General features: G+C 44.8%; 1 protein-coding gene and 2 pseudogenes across 1 annotated transcript; 2 read left to right on the top strand and 1 right to left on the bottom strand.

The window, feature by feature from the left end:
- Nucleotides 1-1,477: 1,477 nt before the first annotated feature.
- Nucleotides 1,478-6,251, bottom strand: LOC115331780. The gene is made up of 3 exons (XM_029994026.4): nt 4,973-6,251; nt 4,755-4,872; nt 1,478-3,071 (listed from the first exon to the last, which is right to left on the bottom strand). The coding sequence occupies exons 1-3, from the start codon at nt 6,125-6,127 to the stop codon at nt 1,804-1,806; spliced, it is 2,541 nt and encodes an 846-aa protein (XP_029849886.3). The 5' UTR covers nt 6,128-6,251; the 3' UTR covers nt 1,478-1,803.
- A 330-nt stretch (nt 6,252-6,581) lies between these two features.
- On the top strand, nt 6,582-12,630 carry LOC120837378 (annotated as a pseudogene).
- Nucleotides 12,631-17,554: 4,924 nt separating this feature from the next.
- Nucleotides 17,555-20,214, top strand: LOC121045928 (annotated as a pseudogene).
- Nucleotides 20,215-20,424: the final 210 nt, after the last annotated feature.

Raw genomic sequence — 20,424 nt, 5'->3', positions numbered from 1 at the left:
CCCATAAAAGGGGAAACCCACATCTGGCGCCCCAACGTGCGGCCTGTCCGGCAACTGAAAACAAAGCAGCACTCTCGCAATGACAGCGAACCAGGCCAATTTCCGGCCAAGAACTTCGTGGACAGAGGGAGAGGCGAATGCCAAAAACCCGATGCCACTCAACGGCTTTGTGGCCACGCCAGCCATGCACGGACACAATGAGCAAGTGTCCTTTCAGCCGAGATTCCCTAATGGGTATGACTCACAATGCCCGGAATGCAACCGTGGCACTCCTTCTCGGAGCGCGCCAGCCTTCATCGCTGAGCCAAGCCCACCCGCAACTTTCGAAGTCAACACGGGTCCGACGAGACAAGAGACAATGACGCAACAGCAGGCAAATGCAGCTTCCCAGGTGAAAATTTGGAACTGATTCCAGCTGGAAATGAAACTGGAACCAGTTGAACCCAGCTGGAAATTAATAGTTCCAGCTGGAATGATACTGGATCCATTTAGACCATGACCAGTTCCAGCTGGAATGGCACTGGATCCATCTAGACTGGGACCATTTCCAGCTGGAATGGCACTGGATCCATCCAGACTGGGACCAGCTCCAGCTGGAACAGCACTGAATCCATCTGGACTGGGACCAGTTCCAGCTGGAATAGCAATGGGTCCAGCTGGGCTGCATTAATCCCAGCTGGACTGGGTGCAGTCCATCTCTGGATCCAGTTGGATCTCCAATTGGGGGTGGCAAGTCCAGCTGGACTAGGTGTTTCATGTCCACTGGATAGAAATATTATCCCACATTTGCATTGGGGACTAAAGTCAGGCACTCTATACTCGTTTTCACCTCAAGAACCGTAATAAAAAAAGTCCAACTTCTCGCAGAGCATTACTATTTTCCCCTTTATAAGAAATTAAGATATGTGTAAGTGCATTTTAGATCAGATATATGTTATTTTATCAAGACATACACGTTTCAAACACCAAAAGTATGGCTTCTTCCTCTGACAAGCAAATATTGTAAGAACTACTTCGCGCAGCGTATGAACAATGCGCAAAACTTCCTTTTTTCTTGAGGTGAAAACGAGTATAGTCCTCTCAATCAAAAGATAAAAGCTTTTGATATCCTGAAAACTAATACTCAGTGCACTAGTGGTCTCAATGTTTAAACAGGTAGTGCCAGAGGCATCATTCTGCTGGGCAAATGCAACCAGTATGCGCTCTCAGACATAAAACAAATGCATGTAGGAAGCAGGTGATAATATGGAAAAGAATAATGCAGAAGGAAAACCTAAACAACTTGTCAGAGGGAAGCAGGAAGGAGGGGGCTACAAAGAAAATTAGTACCAGAAATGTGTGCTCTCCTCCATTTAATTTTATTTGGAATGTACTATCTCGCGGCAAGTGGCCATGAACCGGAAAAATGCTTGTAGATCGCTTTCTTGTGCAAGTAGCTTTCATGTGTCATGAGGGTTACTAACAAATGAATGACCCATGAAGTCATCCTCTGCAAATCAAAACAATTCAGGCAGAAAACAGACACATGAGATAAACATATATGCAGGTAAAATTATTTATTGAATTCAGAGAAATAGCAGAAATGTAAACCGAAGCAGCCGAAATAAGTCTCCCTTAAAAAAACTTTTAGGTTTATTTTTATACATTGCAATGAGTTGACAAAAGGTAGCATGGGTTTGTGCAACAGGTGGTTGCACAACCACTTGTTGCACAAAGCACTGACATACAGCACCTACTGCTTGAGACAATCCACATCCATGCTACCGCAAGCAAAACAATTGTTATGACGGCCTCACGTAAGGTTTAAGACCACTCATACCTGTTAACGAGATCGCAGAAAAACGCTCTTTGTTCAAGCTGCATGAATATGCATGGCATCATAGTCATGTCAACTTTGTACAGTTTATACTGGGGTCGCTTGGTTGCAGCCTTGATGTGCAGGGTACCTTGGAGGCTGCTCACATAATAGACATGTGAAGAAATAAACAGCTCAGATGTCAGTTCTCCACCAGCAACCTCAATGATGTGGTCTATCTTAGCGTATGTGCCATCTGCTAGTCTGATACCCCTGCAGTCTGTTTTTGTCTGCCTCTCATAGCTGCTACTGTGGAAGGAAACATTATGAATTGACATTCTGTCATACTCTGCAACTGTGGCAGGTCCAGTGTGTGCAACAGAATCAAGAACAAACTTCTTCAGAGATTCACCCACAGATTTTGGCTTTCCCAATGGCAGTGGCAAATTCCTCAGTGATGGCGTGCTGTTTTTTCTAGAAATACAGCTGAGAGTGACGTCACCTGCCAGAGTCTTGTATGCAGTAATGCTATCCTTCAGCATCAACCGTGACATGATTTGAATGGGGACACCGTTTGCAGAAGTTGCTAGCTTGAGAAGCCTACCCATGTTGGTCTCGAAAGAGAAACAGGAATGAGCCCAGAGCGGGCCAAACATTACAACACACTTCGGCAAGTGAAGGAGCTGATGTATGTTGTAAGTCATCTGCTGTTGTGTGTAAAGAAACTGCATCTTTACAACAAATTCTACTAAGCACCCAGTGCTCCTATCTACGTCTTCCTGTGTCACTTTGTCTTTTAGCAAGCTGAAGATGCCTGTCACGAGTAGGCACAAGTGTTCCAAGAAACACTCAGGCAGGATTCCTTGTAAGCAAGGCACACTGAAATACAACAGCCAGTGTTGCCACTCTGCAGCTTTCCAATATTTTCTAAGTGTTAATGACCTTGGAAGTCTGGTGAAGATTTGTGGCGGTCTAATGCTGCAGAGTCGGCCGTCAACTAGAGCTATGGTTCCTGGTTCGCCAATGTAGTATGACTCTCCAGGAGTTGCGAGCCATAGCTCGGTCAGCTGCTTTGCAACCCCAAGCAGTACACAATGCATAAAGTCGGGACTAAACGACCATACAATGTCAAATCCTTTGACGTTGACTAAGGGAGACAACCCCCTTGCTCCCTGTATGCGAGTTCCTTGCTCAGAGGCAGCCGCCATGTCCTTGATCATGCCCTCGTGTGTTCTTTCCTGTGATGGCCCGCCATCCACCGGGTACTTTACAGTCCCTATAACAAACAAGAAATTTTTATAAATTGTGATGTCACATATTGTCATATTAAAAGAAAACTAAAACACTTCTTGAAAAAAAAGAGTGAGAAGTGAGTTATGGCGTATTTTTATCCAGTGAATCTGAATGTTCCGTTCGGTTTCCTGGAAGACGTAACTAAACATGAGAAAACACGAAAAACCTCCGACCAGTCGTGACGTCATGCTAAGATGTGTCGCTCGTGTGGGCAGGGCGTGCAACTGCAAGCTTGCAAGGTATATTCCCCCACACTGATACCAGTCGTGACGTCTCTGACCTTGTTGTGTGGATATTTAGACAGCGTGTAGTTGGTTAGCCATTTCAAAGTTGTGACAAGTCACTCGAAGTAGATGAGAAATTTAGCCAGTGCGGTACAACCGCTAGCCTGGGATCTTTAACATGCACCACGCAGTAGTGGTACACGACCGCACGCCGGTATGATGCTCATCCAGATCGAAACGGGCAGGGGTGGGGATTGAATCCACGATCCCTGGGTTCTGCAGTACGAGCTTTCGCTCCACGTTTTCCTAGCTGGTGTGCGCTAGCCCAATTGGGCACTGATCTCCCGTCTCTGACCTTTCTGAAAGAAAAAAAAACAACAAGAGTATGCGTGCCTAGCTTCGATAGGCTCTGAAAATGCGCGAGAACATATTCCGAAAACTCCTAGTGTGACGTCACACACCTAAGAGGAGGGGCTTCAGTGGTACTATGAAAATTAATTTCTGCAGCCTCCGTGCACCAAAAAGAAAAATAATTTCGATATTTGTGATCCTGGAGGCTCAATCAAGACAATTTAAGCGTTTTTTCCCTCAAATACAGAACCGCTTCAGTTTTCCTTCAAGCATGAGATGCTATTAGGTACAAAACTGCGTCTGTATGGAAAATATTTTTAACTTTTTGGTTCCACTCATCTTGCCTTTCTCTACATAGTACTTCTGTGCACCCGAAGGGCATTTCATAGTCATCCACATTTCACACAGGCATCTCTCAAAAGTGTTTACCTTCAAGATAGCGTAGTGTGCAGGTTTGTAATACTTTATTAGGGAAGTTCATAACCAAGTGAAAGGTTGTATTAAACTCCAATTAATCATGCTAAGTTGGCTGTGTAATAATAAATGTCAACAATTACACTGCAAAGACCTCTAGACACTGAAGTAAGACAGCATTTCCTATTCTCAATATTAAGGTGGCGATGAAGGCGAGTCGTTTATGACTTAAGAAATTAGGAACGGTGCGCAAAAAGACGAGGACAGTGAGAGTAGAGCACAGGATGAGCGCTGAAAAACGGCTCAAACAAGAAAAACGCCACAAAGCGAACCAACGCCTTAACGTAACGCCGTAATAGTTACAACGCGTGTTGGCTTTGGGGTGTTTTTCTTGTTTGAGCCGTTTTTCATATAACTTCACGTGGTAGTCGGCGCTCGTCCTTTGCTCTACTCTCGTTGTCCTCGCCTTTTTGCGCACAGTACTTAATTTCTTATCTCAATAAGTGGTCTTAGCAGTGGCGTCACGAGGGTCAGCGGCACCCGGGACAGTAGCCCGCCGCGACCTCCCCCCCACCCCCCCCCCCCCTTTGTGACGCGACTGGGTCTTAGTACATGTGAACAGCACCCGCTAAGTACTAGGAGTGTTCACTCCGATCAAATATGATCCAGACACTTGCCTCCAACGCAGACTCCAGGGTGGTAACACCAGTTGCATCCAAAGTATCCGTTGTACTGGGTCGACTCCTGCATAGCAGCCCTCGCAGGAGCGTCAGCACAACAGCAAATGCAGAACACCTGTATGTGTTGATAAGTATGTTACCATTATAACACTGTGAAAGTCATTGTTTCAGTAAGATTTGAATGCAATTGGCAGGGCAGTAATATAGCTCCTTACCTTTGAATGAACTACTTCATCCTCAGTCTTCCAGTTAATCCCGCCATTGTTCAGAGTTTGCAGTCCATCGGCAAAAGCTTGGAGCAGCATGGTCATGTTGGGCTTGGTTGCCCCATACCAAAGTACTGGCATCAGCACATTGTTAAAACGGAGCAGTGGTGGCAGCTCGTTGATACTAAGTTGAACGGGCCAAATGGAATATTTGGAGGATTTAAACATGGGGCTGCCATCCGAGTTGACCGTCACTGTGAAGTCTATGTCTGCCATACCCAAATCTTGTCTTTTCTTGCGATACAGTGCACCATCAGTTATGTCATTCATGGACACGTTCGAAGGTTCTGATGCGATTTTGTTCAGGTTTGTATGTAAAGCTGAACTGACTTTCTTGCTGGCAAGAAGTGATGCTAGCTGCTTCTCTACTGGCATGCTTACGAAAAAACAGCCATCTCTGACGAGTTGTGGTCCTCTGTAATGCTGCTCACAGATGGAGCACTTGACGTTTACATTCTTCCTTTTGGAAAGTTCTCCAGAACATTTCGCAACGATCGTCATGCAGTGAGGGCAGTAGAAGTGAAATGTAATTTCTGACATACTTATTCCACAAAACTTCTGAAACAAATACTTGCTTTCGGGAAAAGCCTTAGCTTGCACAAGTTTGTTGACTAGCTTAAGCAACTGCTCTGTATCCGAGTATGACAGGCCTATTGTCAACGCATAGTCCATGACCATCATGAAGGCATCCCCCAGGGTTAAGGGGCCAGAAGGAATGAAGGGAACACTGAACCGTTCTTGGTTTTTTCGAAACCATTCTCCTAGATCCTCAAAAACATGGTCTTCATTTGGATCATCTTGTGCGTCCACAGGATGATTCGCAGAGGCTTCGTCCAGAGTAGCCGAATCGTCTAAGTTCTCCTGCGGCTCAGGAGTCAAAGGTGCCGTCGACGGTATGTCACGCGCTGGAGGAACACATTCATCCAGTGATGCTCGATTTTCCGTGGAAACTTCAGTCGTGTTGTGAGAATCTCGTAGCAAACGAGACAGGGTGGATCTTGGAATTTTGCCGCCATTAGGCTCCAAATAAATCTTGCGTTTCACTGCCTGTTTAGGAGCATTCGTTTCGGAAAACTGCCCTGCATCAGCGGCGTTGGCAAACATAATTTCATAAAACTGCCCCGTATTAGCGGAGTTGACAAACGCAAACGTTTTTGTACTACACTCCCACCGCCATCACTGTTCCGTCTTGCGCGTCTTGTCATGCGGCCATCTTGTTTACAATGTTGTAACTTGTAAGGCCACTTGTCTCAATCGACTTAACACACTTTGCTTTCAAAATAATGATAAAAATATATATTAACAGAAGCCTAGAAAAACAAAAATAATATAATCCGCCGATTTTTTAAATTGTTTTGGAGCATAGCGTTCGGAATCGCGAAATATTGTGGCACTGAAATACATTATCAAATCGTGTTTTTGTTTTTACAAACGCAAAGCCGAAGCCCGAGACAACATTCATTTCAATCCAAATCCAATCCGCACAGCTCGTTCCACTGTTGATTCGCACGTGAGCAAGCGCCGCTTTTGCGACTGATTTCTACAGTTGATCGTTGATTTCTACAGTAGTTTTTAATCTTTTGAGAGCAGTTCCAAGACCAGAATGTACGCACTTGCCCGGTTCGTGGATGACAACGACAACCGCTTTCACACTGTCCCCTGTTCTGACATTCAGAATTTTAAGCCTAAGAACGAAAGGGACTTTAACAGCAAAAAAATTTACACGTGTTTCTGGCTGGACGAGGCAGAACCAAGCAACACAGGAAACTATCCTATCCAAATTCTCCTGCTGGCACGTACGTATATTTTTATTCATGTATAGCAGGTATGTGTATAGAGCGTGTCACCTTTCACAGCCCGACGCCGATGGCATCGCGGTCTTGGCATCTGTTGTATGACGTACATGTGCTACATTCTAAAGTTATTTTACACCATCTCTGCGCGCATACGTTAATATGCCTAAACGTGCGTGAGCGAACCACGTGCGTGAATGGGCCAGAATGTGCGTGCACGAACGTGCATGTGCTAACGGCGTTCGAAGCGAGCTCCTGCGTGGCCGAGTGGCTAGCGTGCTTCGCTTTCGTGCGGAGGCCCCGGTTTCAATTCCTGGAAACGGCGCGTCTTTTATTTATTAATTTTTTTTTGTCGAAAGTGCAGCGCGTGCATGGCCGAGCGACTACCGTGCTTGGCTTTCGTGCTCCGCGCAAAAAGCCGCACGGTTCAATTCCCAAGAGCAGCGCGTCTTTTTTTGTTTGTTTTTTTGTTTCCAATTTAGTATTTTTGCAATTTCGAGAAGATCGAAGTACGAATGTTTTGCGTGCCGAACAATCTACGCCGAATGTTCCTGAAACTCACACGGGTACCGTGTGAGTTTCTTAGAACTTACCAACTTAGAAGTTGGTATAAGGGAGGGAAAATTCTCTTACAATGACGAAGCCTTAGTAAACACGACCTGTAATTGCCAGCTTTAAGAAAAATATCAAATTTACAAAGGGTTGCTGGACACAGTGGTTTATAAGCTTTTTCTTTTTTTTTAACACACAATTGTGGTTTGTGACACAATTATCACCTGGAGAGTGTCAGAAAATCATCTTTGGGCATGTCACACAGCTGATGAAACATTTCTTATATTCTACATACTCTGAGCTCTTTTTTGGCTGACTTAAAATCGTTCATTACTAGTAAGAGTCATATATTAATGTTTCTTTCGCATACTTGCCCTTGTCGCAGAGACTGAAGCCGAGCTCAATCGCCAAAGAGAGATTACAAGAGTCAAGATTCCTCGCCTGAATGACTCTGACAAAAGTGAAGAGGAAGATGATTTGGGGGTACAGAGGACGAGGGACAAACAAGTGAGCCTTCCACTTTTGAAGCAATGTAGAAAACTGCATTTTAGCCTGAAGCTATATGTAAAGTAACTTTTTGTTCAACAAGTGCACAATTTGTTTTTGTTTGCACCGCCAAAACCAGCACGCTCCCATCAGGACCATGATAGTTTTGGCTGGGCCTTATTAGCATGGAAACGCAGGCTATGAATGTGCTTTTGATGCACTACCGAACTTTGTGTGGAGGACAGGACGTACGGTGACAAACAAGAGACAAGCCCCGCACTCCTGATTTTATGAGCGGCATGTTGCCAAATAGAAATTTATTCTTTAAAATGGTGAACCTCGCATTTTTTTATGGTCTATTAACATTCTACCTACTTTTTATATCAAGGAATTGAAGAAAAAGAGGTCACACCAAGCAGTGGCAAGAAAACAACAGTTTGACAACATCCTCATACAACATCTTAAGCACTCCAGGAAGGAGAACACGGCGGCAGGAGCTTCCAACGTGTCTGGCAAGCATGGAGTAAGTATATTAGTTGTTTCTTTTTTTTTGTGGCAAAAGTATTACACTAATCTGAGTGAAAGCTAAGCAATGAATGCTGGTAATGCATTAAATTGAACAGGAAGAGTGCTTATTTATCCACCTTTCCAACAAAATCCTTGCCGACAACTGGTGCTAACATATGCACTTTTTTAAAATGGCAGGCCAAGAAGATTTCCATCGAGACGTCAGACTCTCACGAGGAAGTCATCCCTGCAAGCCAGGCCAAAATGCAGGTGAAAATGGCAAGCAGGGATGCCAAACACTGGCAAAAAAAATATGAACTCTCTCAACAAGAAGTGGGTCTACTCCGCGAGAGGATTGCCTACCTTGAGGCAACCGTCGACTCAAGGTTATTTTTTCGTAAGTACCTGTCCTGCACGAGTATACATACACCTCTTCATTGTGACATATGTGCACGGCCCATATGTGTGAAATATATGGAATCAATGTTCAGCATTTTAGCCATTGGATAATCAGCCATACACATAAGCATATCTGAACATGAACATGACGAGTTAGTTTTCTAGTTGCTTTGGCATCCAAGACAGGAATGTATAAATTTGTGCTTTAAGCAAAAAAAAAGACAATTTGTTAAAGTCATTGCAATAGATTCACAGTATATTTCTTTCTATAAAAGTGTCTAAGGGCGCGTTAATTGCTGTGTTGGTGAGTCTGGTAAGCGCATTTTCTGGCTCGCTACAGTTGCAAGTATGTGCTTGCCGGACTGATTACCGTAAATAGTGGAGGTGTCTACAGTGCTACTGGCATTCTGCTTTGTTTGGTTTGGTAGCTGATAGATAAAAAAGTTATATTCTTAAGCAGTGTTCGAATTATAAATATGCATTTATAAGGTAGAAATGTAATTATGCAACTTTTTTTCCTTCCAGTTCAACCTGTGCTGGAGCAAATAGTTCGTCAACATCAAGGTATTGTATAAGAAATGTTTTTCGTGGTGCAATGGCTGATGTTGACCAGTATGTTAAACTAACTACTTATGAGCTTAAGAAAGTACTGATACTTCTCTCTTTGCTACTTCACCCTGAGCTAGAGAAATTCAAGTCGTATAAGAAGTGTGACATCTGCACTAATTGCGCCGTTTTGATACAAACCCAATTTTCTGCGCCTAGTTGCGCCAAAACCGCAAAATCGGTCGAAATTGTGCCACACTGCACCAAAGTAACCAAAAAAAAAGTTTGCGGCGACGCTAGATTTAGCGAAAACCAGAGCTTGGTTGGCAACATTCAATCTTGTCGTAGTAAAGTACACGGCACGGGTTCAGGGTGGTGCAAGAAACCACCGTATTTAAAGATTTAAGCTGTAGTACCCTTCTATACCTATGATACGTAATCTTTTCCCGATTTTCCTACTGCTTTCCGGTGTCATTTGTGACTGCATGCTAACGGTGCGCTGTCACGCGATCTCGCTGTCTGGCCGTGGGAGGTATGATGCACAGGCTATCAAGATGAGCAAACATAAGTATTCTTTTCGTTTTGAAAGTAAACCTTTTCTAAAAAGTGCTATTGAGTGCCTCCATTGTGTAATTGTTCATTCGTGTCCGTAATCTCGTCAAAATGGACTTCGCCGTGAGTATCACACACGTGCTTCCAGTGCGTGAGCAATCGAATAAATAGGTCAGATATTTAGCGTGCATGTGGTGCTCATAGATTTTCTACCAATTCACTATTTACCTTGAGACTCACTTTTGTGGGGAGTCTTTTTTCTATCTGCACATGCTTTCTACGAGCGTCCAATTGACGTCTGGTTGTTGTAAACCATACTTCCCTGTTCATGCTCTTGAATCAACGCTTTAAAAAGTTTTGCACTACAATTGCGCTTTGGCACCAGTTCGTATAAGCTTGAGGTATCTGATGCCCACCTAAATGTGCTGCAAGCCTGTGTTCCCTGTCCTCATCTATGTGCATAAAACTCTCGTTTGCCTTTTGCGCTTTTATTTTATTTTTTATCGGTGCATATTGGCGCTGATGACTTATTGGAACCACGGTGGACAAAAATAATGATTAAAAAAAGAAAAATCTGATTTATGAGATTTATATCAGATCTTTTATGATTTTAATATCTGATAAGCTGCTCTAACATTTTCTGCTCCTAATCTGCTCCAAACTACAGACTTTTCTGCTCTGAAGTTGCTCCAAAATGCATAAACTGGTGCTTCAAAAGGAAAATTTTGTGCTCCTAAGCTGCTCCAAAATCCAGATTTTTCTGCTCGAAAAATTGCTCCAAAACCTGTTTCACCTGTCTCACCCCTGCATAGTGCAATGGTTTACATCACTATATGTGAATACTAGGTGGCAGCGACATCCAGGTTGCCAGCTTAAGTAAAGTTGATGCGGCAGGGCAAGCCAGGCAGCTGCCCGGGATGTCGCAAGCACAGACGAGCTCCAGCAAGGCAGATGCAGCAGGGCAAGCCAGGCAACACCCAAGGCAGTTGCTTGAGGTGCCACAAGAGCGTGCGAGTGCCGGTTAGCTAATCATTTATCTTGCTCGACAAAAAGATTGTTGAATTCATTTGCTCTTGACTTGTTCTCCAGTGCAGCAAATCAAGAATTTTTGTATTCATCTTTTTCTCTATGTATCCAAGCCAAACAAGTGCCAGCTGTAGCAGCCATGGACATTGGAGGTAACTAATCAAATCTTCCGACGACCACAAAACTGTTCAGATACTTAATTGATAAAGCCTTCCTTGAGATAATTCAATAATTTTCGAATCGACAGACGAACTGCAACATGCTGAACAAGCTGACTCGCCGGTGCCGGATGATCAACCAGCACAGCCAGAAGACTTTGCAGCCTGCATGGATGGACGTGTAAGTCTCTTCATTGTCCAACTTTAGCATTCGTATTAATGCGAAAGCATTAACTGTCCCATGGAGGAAGCCGACATCATCAGCTTTGAAGCCGTAAATTCCCCTCTCCCAAGTGAAGCCACAATCTGAAGTCCTCTAGCTTTGAAGCCGCGCAAAAAGCTACACAAAACGGCAGCGAAATGAAGCCAAAATCTCAGAGATGGGGCCGTTGCGCATCAATTTCAACAAGCGCCACCCCATAGCGCTGCGCTGCCAGCATGCCTGTAAGCGAACAGATTCCTTTTACAGGCATGCTGGCAGCGCAGCCGATGTCAGCACGACGCAGCCACTTCACGAGGGCGCGCGCAAGAACGACATTCATGCTTTCACATTCGCAACTCATAAGAAGTGCTTAGGTGTACCTCGAGACTTTTTGTTTGCAAGGATGTGGAGAGGAGAGCCTTTCACATTTCATAGAAAAATTTTTTTAAGAACACCTTTTATAGCAATTTTTGTAATTGTATGCTGCTCCTTTGTGGATACCCGTATTGAAACCTTTGTATAGGTTGTTTTCATAAACTTCCTAAACAAGAATATGATGAAAAATTAGCGCACAAAAAGACAAGGACAGGAACGGAACACAGGAGACAAACAAGCAGTGTTCCGTTCCTTTCCTTGTCGTAGTCTTTTTGTGCGCTATTTTTTTCATCATGTTCAACCAGTGCCAACTTGCCCAGCTTTACCACCTTCCTAAAAAAAATAATAGGTTCTCGATATTTTATGTAAACTTAGTGTGCTTCAAACCTCGTGTAATGTATGTTTCCTGAAGCCTCAGTTACGTACGGCCCTGGCTAAATTGGTCACCTACAGTGTGAACCAGTATCTCCAAACCTCGCAGTGTACAAACACTTGACGGCTACTTTTTTGTCTGACATTGAGGTTATTCCCTTTTTGCAGTTCCACCTGACAAGGGGGCATTATATTTCGATGGAGTGCGCTAAAAAAATTGACAAAAATAAGAAGCCCACCATTGTCATAAAGGATGCCGCACAAGGTATTTGGGCAAGAAGGTGCTTCAGCAAAGGACACTCAGCGGGGCCGTGGGCCCCACTAAGCGGCACCTGGGGGACCTGGCTCGAAAGCAGCTGACCCCGGAGAAAATCTCGGTAGTGGCAGGTAATTAAGCTTCATCTGTTTTCTATGAATCAGTCGTAACTAGTGAAGTTTGTTTCGACTTAATATTGCAGACACCTTGAGGTACTGGGGTGAAAAGAAGAAGATTGACGTCACGGAGGCCCTAAAGAACATGAACGCGATCCTGAGCGAAAAAATTCAAGATGCGCGAAGGAAAGACTGCCCCTAGGACCATGAGGTGGCTCATCATAGACGTCATGAGAGCTGATGGTTGCAATAAATATGAAAAGTAACAATGGCTTTGATTGACTCTATCTACATGCACAAAGTATTGATCTGGGAACTCTAAAGCTCCAAAATATGTGCATACAACTTGGCCAAGCTGGAAACGGCGGTCGAGTTGGAAATGTAGACAGCTGAATCCAGCTGAAAATGTAAGTGGGTTCAGCTGGAAATGTAGCTGGAACCAGCTGGAAGTGTAGCTAGAGGCAGCTGGAAGTGTAGCTAGAACCAGCTGGAAATGTAGCTGGAACCAGCTGGAAGTGTAGCTAGAACCAGCTGGAAATGTAGCTGGAACCAGCTGGAAGTGTAGCTAGAACCAGCTGGAAATGTAGCTGGAACCAGCTGGAAGTGTAGCTAGAACCAGCTGGAAATGTAGCTGGAACCAGCTGGAACTTTAACTGGAACCAGCTTGAAATTAAAGAAATTCCAGCTGGAAATTCCTACAGTTTTCCAGCTGGAAATGGAAATAAAACCTGTTCCATAATCCAGTCCAGCTGGACTGGATTTTTACCTGGGTCTTTTCAATAGAATTTGGTCTGAAGGCCACGTTCCAACTTCTTGGAAGGTGGCCTTTGTAGTACCCTTGCTTAAACCAGGAAAGGATCCTTCTAGTGCTTCTAGTTATAGGCCTATTGCATTGACTAGCTGTCTATCAAAAACTCTGGAACGAATAATTAACAGGAGGCTTATGCATTATCTTGAAACTCGCAAAATTCTAGACGGGTATCAACGCGGCTTTCGGTCGGCACGATCCACAGTGGACCACCTGGTTCGCTTCGAGACAGCCGTGAGAGAGGTATTTGTGAACAAACAGCACTGCCTTTCTGTGTTCTTTGATCTGGAGAAGGCTTATGATACTGCCTGGCGATTTGGAATCCTGCAAGACCTCATCAACATCGGTATTTGCGGGAGAATGTTCGGCATCATTAAAAGCTATTTAGAGTGCCGCTCATTTCGTGTGAAACTTGGAACAACTTTCTCTCGGGATTTTGTACAGGAAAATGGTGTGCCCCAGGGTGGTGTACTTAGTGTCACTCTTTTCATTATAAAAATAAACTCCATTGCCCGAGTAATACCTCCTTCAGTTCAATACTCTATTTATGTTGATAACATCCAAGTTTCAGTATCATCATGTAACCGCTCCATATGTGAAAGGAGAGTTCAACTGGCAATCAAAAAATTGACGAACTGGGCTGATACCAACGGTTTCAGGTTTTCCACAGAAAAAACTGTGTGTGTATGCTTTTCTCGCCGGCGAGGAATTTTTCAATATCCTTCATTAACCATTTATGGACTGCCTATAGCTGTGAAGAGTGAACACAAGTTTTTAGGTCTTCTGTTTGATTCAAAATTATCTTTTGTTTCTCACATTAAGCAGTTGAAGTTGAAATGCACAAAATCACTTAATATCCTAAAAGTATTGTCTCATCAATCTTGGGGTTCTGATAGACTGTGCCTTTTACGCATTTATCGTTCAGTGGTTCGCTCCCGTCTAGATTATGGCAGCTTTGTGTATGGCTCAGCTAAAGCATCAGCATTGAAGATGTTAGACCCTATTCATAATCAGGGGCTACGGCTGTCTATCGGAGCATTCCGCACCTCCCCGGTTCCCAGCCTTTATGCGGAGGCCAATGAGGTCTCTCTTGAGAAAAGACGCTTTGCTCTAGGATTTATGTATTCACTCCGAGTAAGGTCTGTTCCTCTCCATCCTGCTCATGATTCTGTTGTAAAAATTAGGTTTCAAAGGACTTTCCAAAATAAGCCAAGTTTTGTTCCTCCTTTTGCCTTGAGAAATACTACAGCAGCAGAACTCTTTGGTCTGGAGCCCAAACCCTGCGTGACACAGCACAGAAACACTGTAGCTCCTTGGGATTACTCCCTCGTCCATTGTGACTTTACACTGACAAAACACAGCAAGAAAGACACTCCGGACGAAGTGCTGAGGCAAGAGTTCTTCGAACTACAGAGCCACTATCAGCACTACACAAGCTTTTATACAGATGGTACTAAAACTGAATCGTTTGTAGGCTGAGCAATGATTGGACCATCTGTTTCCAAGGTAAAAAGACTGAACCCCTTTGCCACAATTTTAACGGCAGAGTTGCATGGTCTACTTCTTGCTGTTGAACATATCGTTGAGAAGAGGCTACGTCGCTCCATAGTGTACTCAGACTCTTTAAGCTCATTGAAAGCCCTTGTTTCCCTGAATATTCCCACAAACCCGTTGGTTTCACACCTGCAGAGTAAAATAATCTGTGCGATCAAAAACAAATGTGATATTGTGTTCTGCTGGGTGCCAAGTCATGTTGGCATCCCGGGTAATGAGGAGGCAGATCAAGCTGCGCACTCTGCGGCCACACAAATTGTGCACCTTAAAGAAATTCCCCACAAGGATTATCACAAGGTGGTTAGACATTGCATACTACAGAGATGGCAACATGAGTGGGATATGAGATAAACAATAAGTTGCATATGGTGAAACAACTCTTGAAGGAATGGGAGAGTGCTCGGCACCGTGAACGATTCTACGAGGTGGTACTCTGCCGTCTAAGGATTGGCCATACACGGCTCACGCATGGGCATCTTTTGCGGGGTGAAGATGCCCCACAGTGCGAACATTGCCATTGTCCTTTGACTATACTTCATATTTTAATTGAATGCAATGCGTATGGCCTAGAACGCCGTAACCACTTTTCACAGCTTTACAAAGAGCATACTTCCCTACATCTGATGATTTTACTTGGCGATCAACCCCTCATACCACACTCTTGTGTTTTTAACTTTCTCAAAGCAATCGGCTTTCTACACCGACTGTGATTTTACTGTTTTGAACTCATGTCCATTCCTTTTACACTTATACATAGGTCATGTCCATTGTTTTATCCTATCATCTGCTACTAAAGCTCTTTCTTCTCCTTAACCCTCTCCCGGCAATAGTTTATGTACTTGACGCATTATAGCCTTAGGTGCTTTTGCGCCACTAAAACCCAATCAATCAATCAACCTTTTCCTCGGACACGGGAAAGCCACGCACAGCCAGACGTGGGCGGGCGAACCCGCATGGCTCGGGGTCCGTGGAGACGCCACTCTCCAAACACCTGCTCTCACAGGTGCCCCCTGCGGGGATCTGTCTTCAGGTGGTGCCACCCGCACATTTTGCATAAAAATGCTTTAGCTGTTTGTTGCTGTTTATTTTGTCCATGAGTGTGTGCTCAAACATCTCCCTCCTCAATCTTCTCATTTGGTACTACTACAGCACCATTTTGTTTTTCGCAATTTCTTTGTATTCTTTTCCCGAGCGCACTGTCAACGTCGGGTAACTACAAAGGGTGGCAAAGCGCACATAAAGGCTTGTTGATTACGGGCTTTATGGCGCAAAGCTACTATGGCCATACTGCACAAAGCTTGTTTAGTTGGAAAATACTCGGGACTTTTTTATACAAATTATCTAAAAAAGGTTCATGTGACAAGGTTAAAAGCCATAGAATCAAAATTACCACTCCAGTAGGAAGCCGGTTTTTCTTAATTTATGACACAATCAGACGGTACTATAGGTGGTATTCACTGAATGTGCATATTCGATTTGGTTCCCGGACATTTCATCGAACGCCGTTTCGTCGAACGCCGTTTCATCGAAAAAATGGACGTTTCATCAAACGCCGTTTCATCGAACGCCGTTCCATCGAATCGCTGACGGCCGTTTCATCGAATGTATTTTATACAAAAAGTGTGAAAGGTGCTCTTTTACGCACGGATCGAGTGCATTTTCGTGTCATTCACCCATTTCACCGTCAGGTTTTTTAATGTCCAAACTTGTAGCCGTTACAATTTATGTTGATGCAAGAAACCCATGAGGATGTTTGTACCGATATTTTTATGTTTGTTTTTCATATTGTGCTTATCTGTTCCCCCCTCTGTATTACCCGATGGGCCTTGAGGGTATATTGTAACAAATAAATAAAAAGTCACACTCCCGGTAAGAGCGCACTCCAACTCATGGAGGCCAGAAGGCGACTTAGGTTTTGCGCAGGCGCAACAACCTTAGCCATGTGAGCCTCCTAGCCTTTCATGTCGTTCTATTGATACTTTTTTACTGCCCGAAGCTTGCAGTAGATAAAGCTGAGGTGCTACTTATGGAACTACAACGAAACATTGTTTTTTTTTAGTTCTAAGACTCAATGAAGTAAAAAGTAAGTACGTCACTTCAATTTTTATTTGAAAACTTTCGGGGGTTCATGTGTTCGTGCGACAGCCATTCACCGTTTTAAACGATGAGCAATTGCTCCCAAAAAGTCCCCCACAGTCAGGCTCCGTCGGTTCTCATAAAAAAGGCGGACCTTCTCATTTCTTGCCGCTATGTCCTTCTGGCGAGGAGGCTCTTGGGAACTCAGCATCGCCTTCAGTTTGTCTTCCGTAAGTTGATGTTCTGCGGCGATGCAAGTCAAAAAACTTCCGGAACCCGGGATGGGCACCTCCGACCAGCTTCAGGAAGCGGGAATGCCACCCTGGCGTTCGATAAGACGGCGCTCGATAAAACGGCGTTCGATAAAACGGCGTTCAATGAAACGGCTTCGATGAGACGGTGTTCGATGAAACGGCGTTCGATGAAACGGCATTCGATGAAACGGCTTCGCTGAAACGGCGTTCGACGAAACGGCGTTCGATGAAATGTCCGGTCCCAATTCGGGTTTGCCAGGGAGCGCCACTGTCGCGCCGCCATCTTCGAGGTCGCGTTTTGCGAGTTTTTGTTTCTGCGGCTGTGGTACGGTAGTTTAGGCGCGCGGCTTGGCTGGCTTTCCTCGGCGGTAATTTCATATTGTTGAAGGCATTTCTTTGACGGCAGTTCATTAGACAGAGAAGAAGAAAAAAAAGAAGCATTGGCGGCTGCCCGTTTATTTTTTTGCGACCTCTAAGCACCGTAGTACCCGGTTGAACAATGGTGAACTGTGTCGTGGTAGGGTGCTCTAACCGCACGCGGAAAAATCCTGCCGACGAAAAATCTTCGAAAGTGAGCTTTTTCCTAATTCCTAAAGTGGTGACAAACCAGTGTGAGAAGATGGTAGCCTTTACATCCAAGAGAAGGGCCGAGTGGTTCCGGCGAATCCGGCGAGCGGACATCAACAAGTCTGCTACTCATTACGGGGTCTGCGGGGATCACTAATTCATTTCAGGTAACCAAAAACTACTTTCGTAAAATACCTTTTGTTTTCTGAAGAGAACTTCGTTTTGTTCATGTTAATTACCGTTTCATTCATACTTTAAGGGCGCCCTGCTTATGTAATGAGTGACACCGACCCCGACTGGGCCCCGAGTCTGAAACTTGGGTACGGCAAGCCAGCTGATGAAGCAGCTCTGACTGCTAGGTAGGTTTAAGTTGGGATAGCTGTTTTTATCATTTATACTTAAAAAATTGGTGCCTTATATCTCGGGCACCAAAAAAGTAATGCATTTAGCACATAAAAAAGAAAAAAGAGGCATACATTACAGAAGGAATTCTCTGTCATAGGCACAGCAGAGTGCAGTCCAGAGCCAAGAATGGGAGAGCACCAACTGAAGAATGCGAAGCAGATGCTCAGAACAAGCCAGCACTTCCAGATGAAGACCACATTTCCAGAGGGGATTGCAGCATGGGTATGTAGTTGACCTGGCTACCCTGAAATTGTTCCCAAAGCTCCTAATATCTGGCCATGTTTGCATGGTGTGACCCAGGTGCATCAAATCGAGAGGTGACCAATCATGCGACTTGAAGACTCTTCTCTTGTGAGGCGACATGACTCCGTCAAAAACCGTGGTAATCGGACGCGTCTGCGTCAGTTCAATCTCTGTTTAAGCACCACCGAGCCAACATCACAATTTTCCTCCTTGTTCTTTTGCTTTTTGGTGACCTCAGTGCACGTCATACTCAATGTCATACGCCACCTGCCAATGCTATCCATCCGTTCTGCCGGGCCCTCATATCCTTAGCTGTGTTCCAGAATTTACTCAATTTTACTCCAGGGTAGGGGTTTTCTACCTTTGCGTCCGAAAATCTACCCGTGTCCAGCGTCGCTCTGTGTCATCTCGTGACACGACCTGCTGGAGTAGCTCGAATCTATTTCGGTACGATTTTGAACACAGCCTCTCCCTTTCCCATTTTTGGGACCTGAAAAGCAGTGGAGGCGTTGAGCGGTTGACCGACAGCCAACAGAGCTTGTAAGCGACTGTTCGGACTCATGTGATGAGCATGTTCAACACCCCATGAAGGGCACTTGCAACCTTTGACAAAGGGAACTTTCCGCCCTGGCAAAACAAAACGGACGAAAGCGGAGCCGTATCGCATCGCCTCACGATTTTGCAGTATTCTGCTTCTGCCTTTACACGGGCCTTGCGCAAATGTCGGCTGGAAGACTCGCAGCTTCTGCTGCGGGTCAAGTATGCTGGCTGCGATGAGCATGTCGTCCACCAGAATTGGTGCAAACCTTTCGCTGAGTTGGGCCAAAAGCTGCCATACCTGGGCAAGCCTCAGTCATGAGGGCCCTCACTCACTTTCATCTTGACAGGTGAGGTGAGGGAGAGTTCCTGAACCCCAAAAACTCATGAGTGTGAGGGTGAGTGAGGGCCGCAAGTGCGTGAGGGCATGAGTGTGTGAGTGATGGTGAGGGTGAGTGTAGCTCTGAAGGTGAGGGTGAGCGACCTAAAATACCGACCTCCGGTTGCGTCAGCAGCTGCTTTAAAAGCATGTGCTTGTAGCACTGGCTGTTGACTAGACTCAGCGTGTGGCAAATTGAAATGCTGTAGATAACAGTTGTCTATATTTATTCTTTGAAATTGCTAATCTTTACAGATTTCATGGACAGTCAAGTTTCCAGTGGTGCGTGTTCCATGGAAGCTGGAAGCATGGAGGGGACCTCTCAGTGTTCTGCCACAGCTACTGGTATGCAACATTTCGAAAATACCGACCTCTGGTTGCGTCAGCACCTGCTTTAAAAGCATGTGGACTCAGCGTGTGGCAAATTGAATGACTAGATAACAGTTGCCTATATTTATTCTTTGAAATTGCTAATCTTTACAGGTTTCATGGACAGTCAAGTTTCCAGTGGTGCGTGTCCCATGGAAGCTGGAAGCATAGAGGGGACCTCTCAGTGTTCTGCCACAGCTACTGGTATGCAACATTTCGGAGCCCTTTCTTGAGAAGGAGGGCTACGAGTGTTAATTTCTCGTCTCACTGATAAAAAAAGTGAAGCTGTATTTCTCATCTCTTACACATGCTGAAACCATGCCCTAAACTTTCAGACGTGCAGGATTTTGGCCAGACTACAGACCTGACCGTGGCCTCCATAGAGCTCTTGGAAGCAGAGTCTCGACACCTCATGTCAGACCTAGGTGCAGCTGAGTGTACATCGTCTGGATGAGACTTCTTTCCAAAAGGACAAAGGCATGGTGCCATTTTACACTGGGCTGCCAAGCTTCGCACTCCTGCTTGGGCTCTTCCAGTTGCTGCAAGGCAGCGTGCAACACAGTGAACGGAATTCTTTGAGCAAATTTCAAGAGATGATCGTGTTCTTGGTTCGCCTGCGCCTGAACCTCCCGCTGCAGGATTTAGCGTACAGGTATTAATTAGCAGCAATGCTTTTTGCAATCTTCAATCTTAGATAATTTACCAAGCAACTTGGTAGTTGGTTTTGCATTTTGTTTAGGGCTGAACACCTTTTAACACCACACTTTTAATACATATCTACAGGTTTCAAGTGTCACAGTCCACAGTCACGCGGATTGTAGACAAGTGGTTGGATGCGGCCTACCTCAAGCTACCAAAGGCTGTCAAGT

Source organism: Ixodes scapularis, unplaced genomic scaffold (genome assembly GCF_016920785.2).
Source record: "Ixodes scapularis isolate PalLabHiFi unplaced genomic scaffold, ASM1692078v2 PGA_scaffold7__128_contigs__length_106722199, whole genome shotgun sequence".
Lineage (NCBI taxonomy): Eukaryota > Metazoa > Arthropoda > Arachnida > Ixodida > Ixodidae > Ixodes > Ixodes scapularis.
Note: the sequence above shows the minus strand (reverse complement) of the source record. Positions and strands in the feature narration are given on the sequence as shown.

Bases quoted from the DNA above. Each gene is read 5' to 3' on its own strand.
- LOC115331780 (XM_029994026.4), bottom strand. From the start codon at position 6,127: ATGTTTGCCAACGCCGCTGATGCAGGGCAGTTTTCCGAAACGAATGCT. The intron at 4,873-4,972 runs GTAAGGAGCTAT...CAACACATACAG, and splicing joins ATGAAGTAGTTCATTCAAAG to GTGTTCTGCATTTGCTGTTG. The intron at 3,072-4,754 runs GCAAGTGTCTGG...TGTTTGTTATAG, and splicing joins CCCTGGAGTCTGCGTTGGAG to GGACTGTAAAGTACCCGGTG.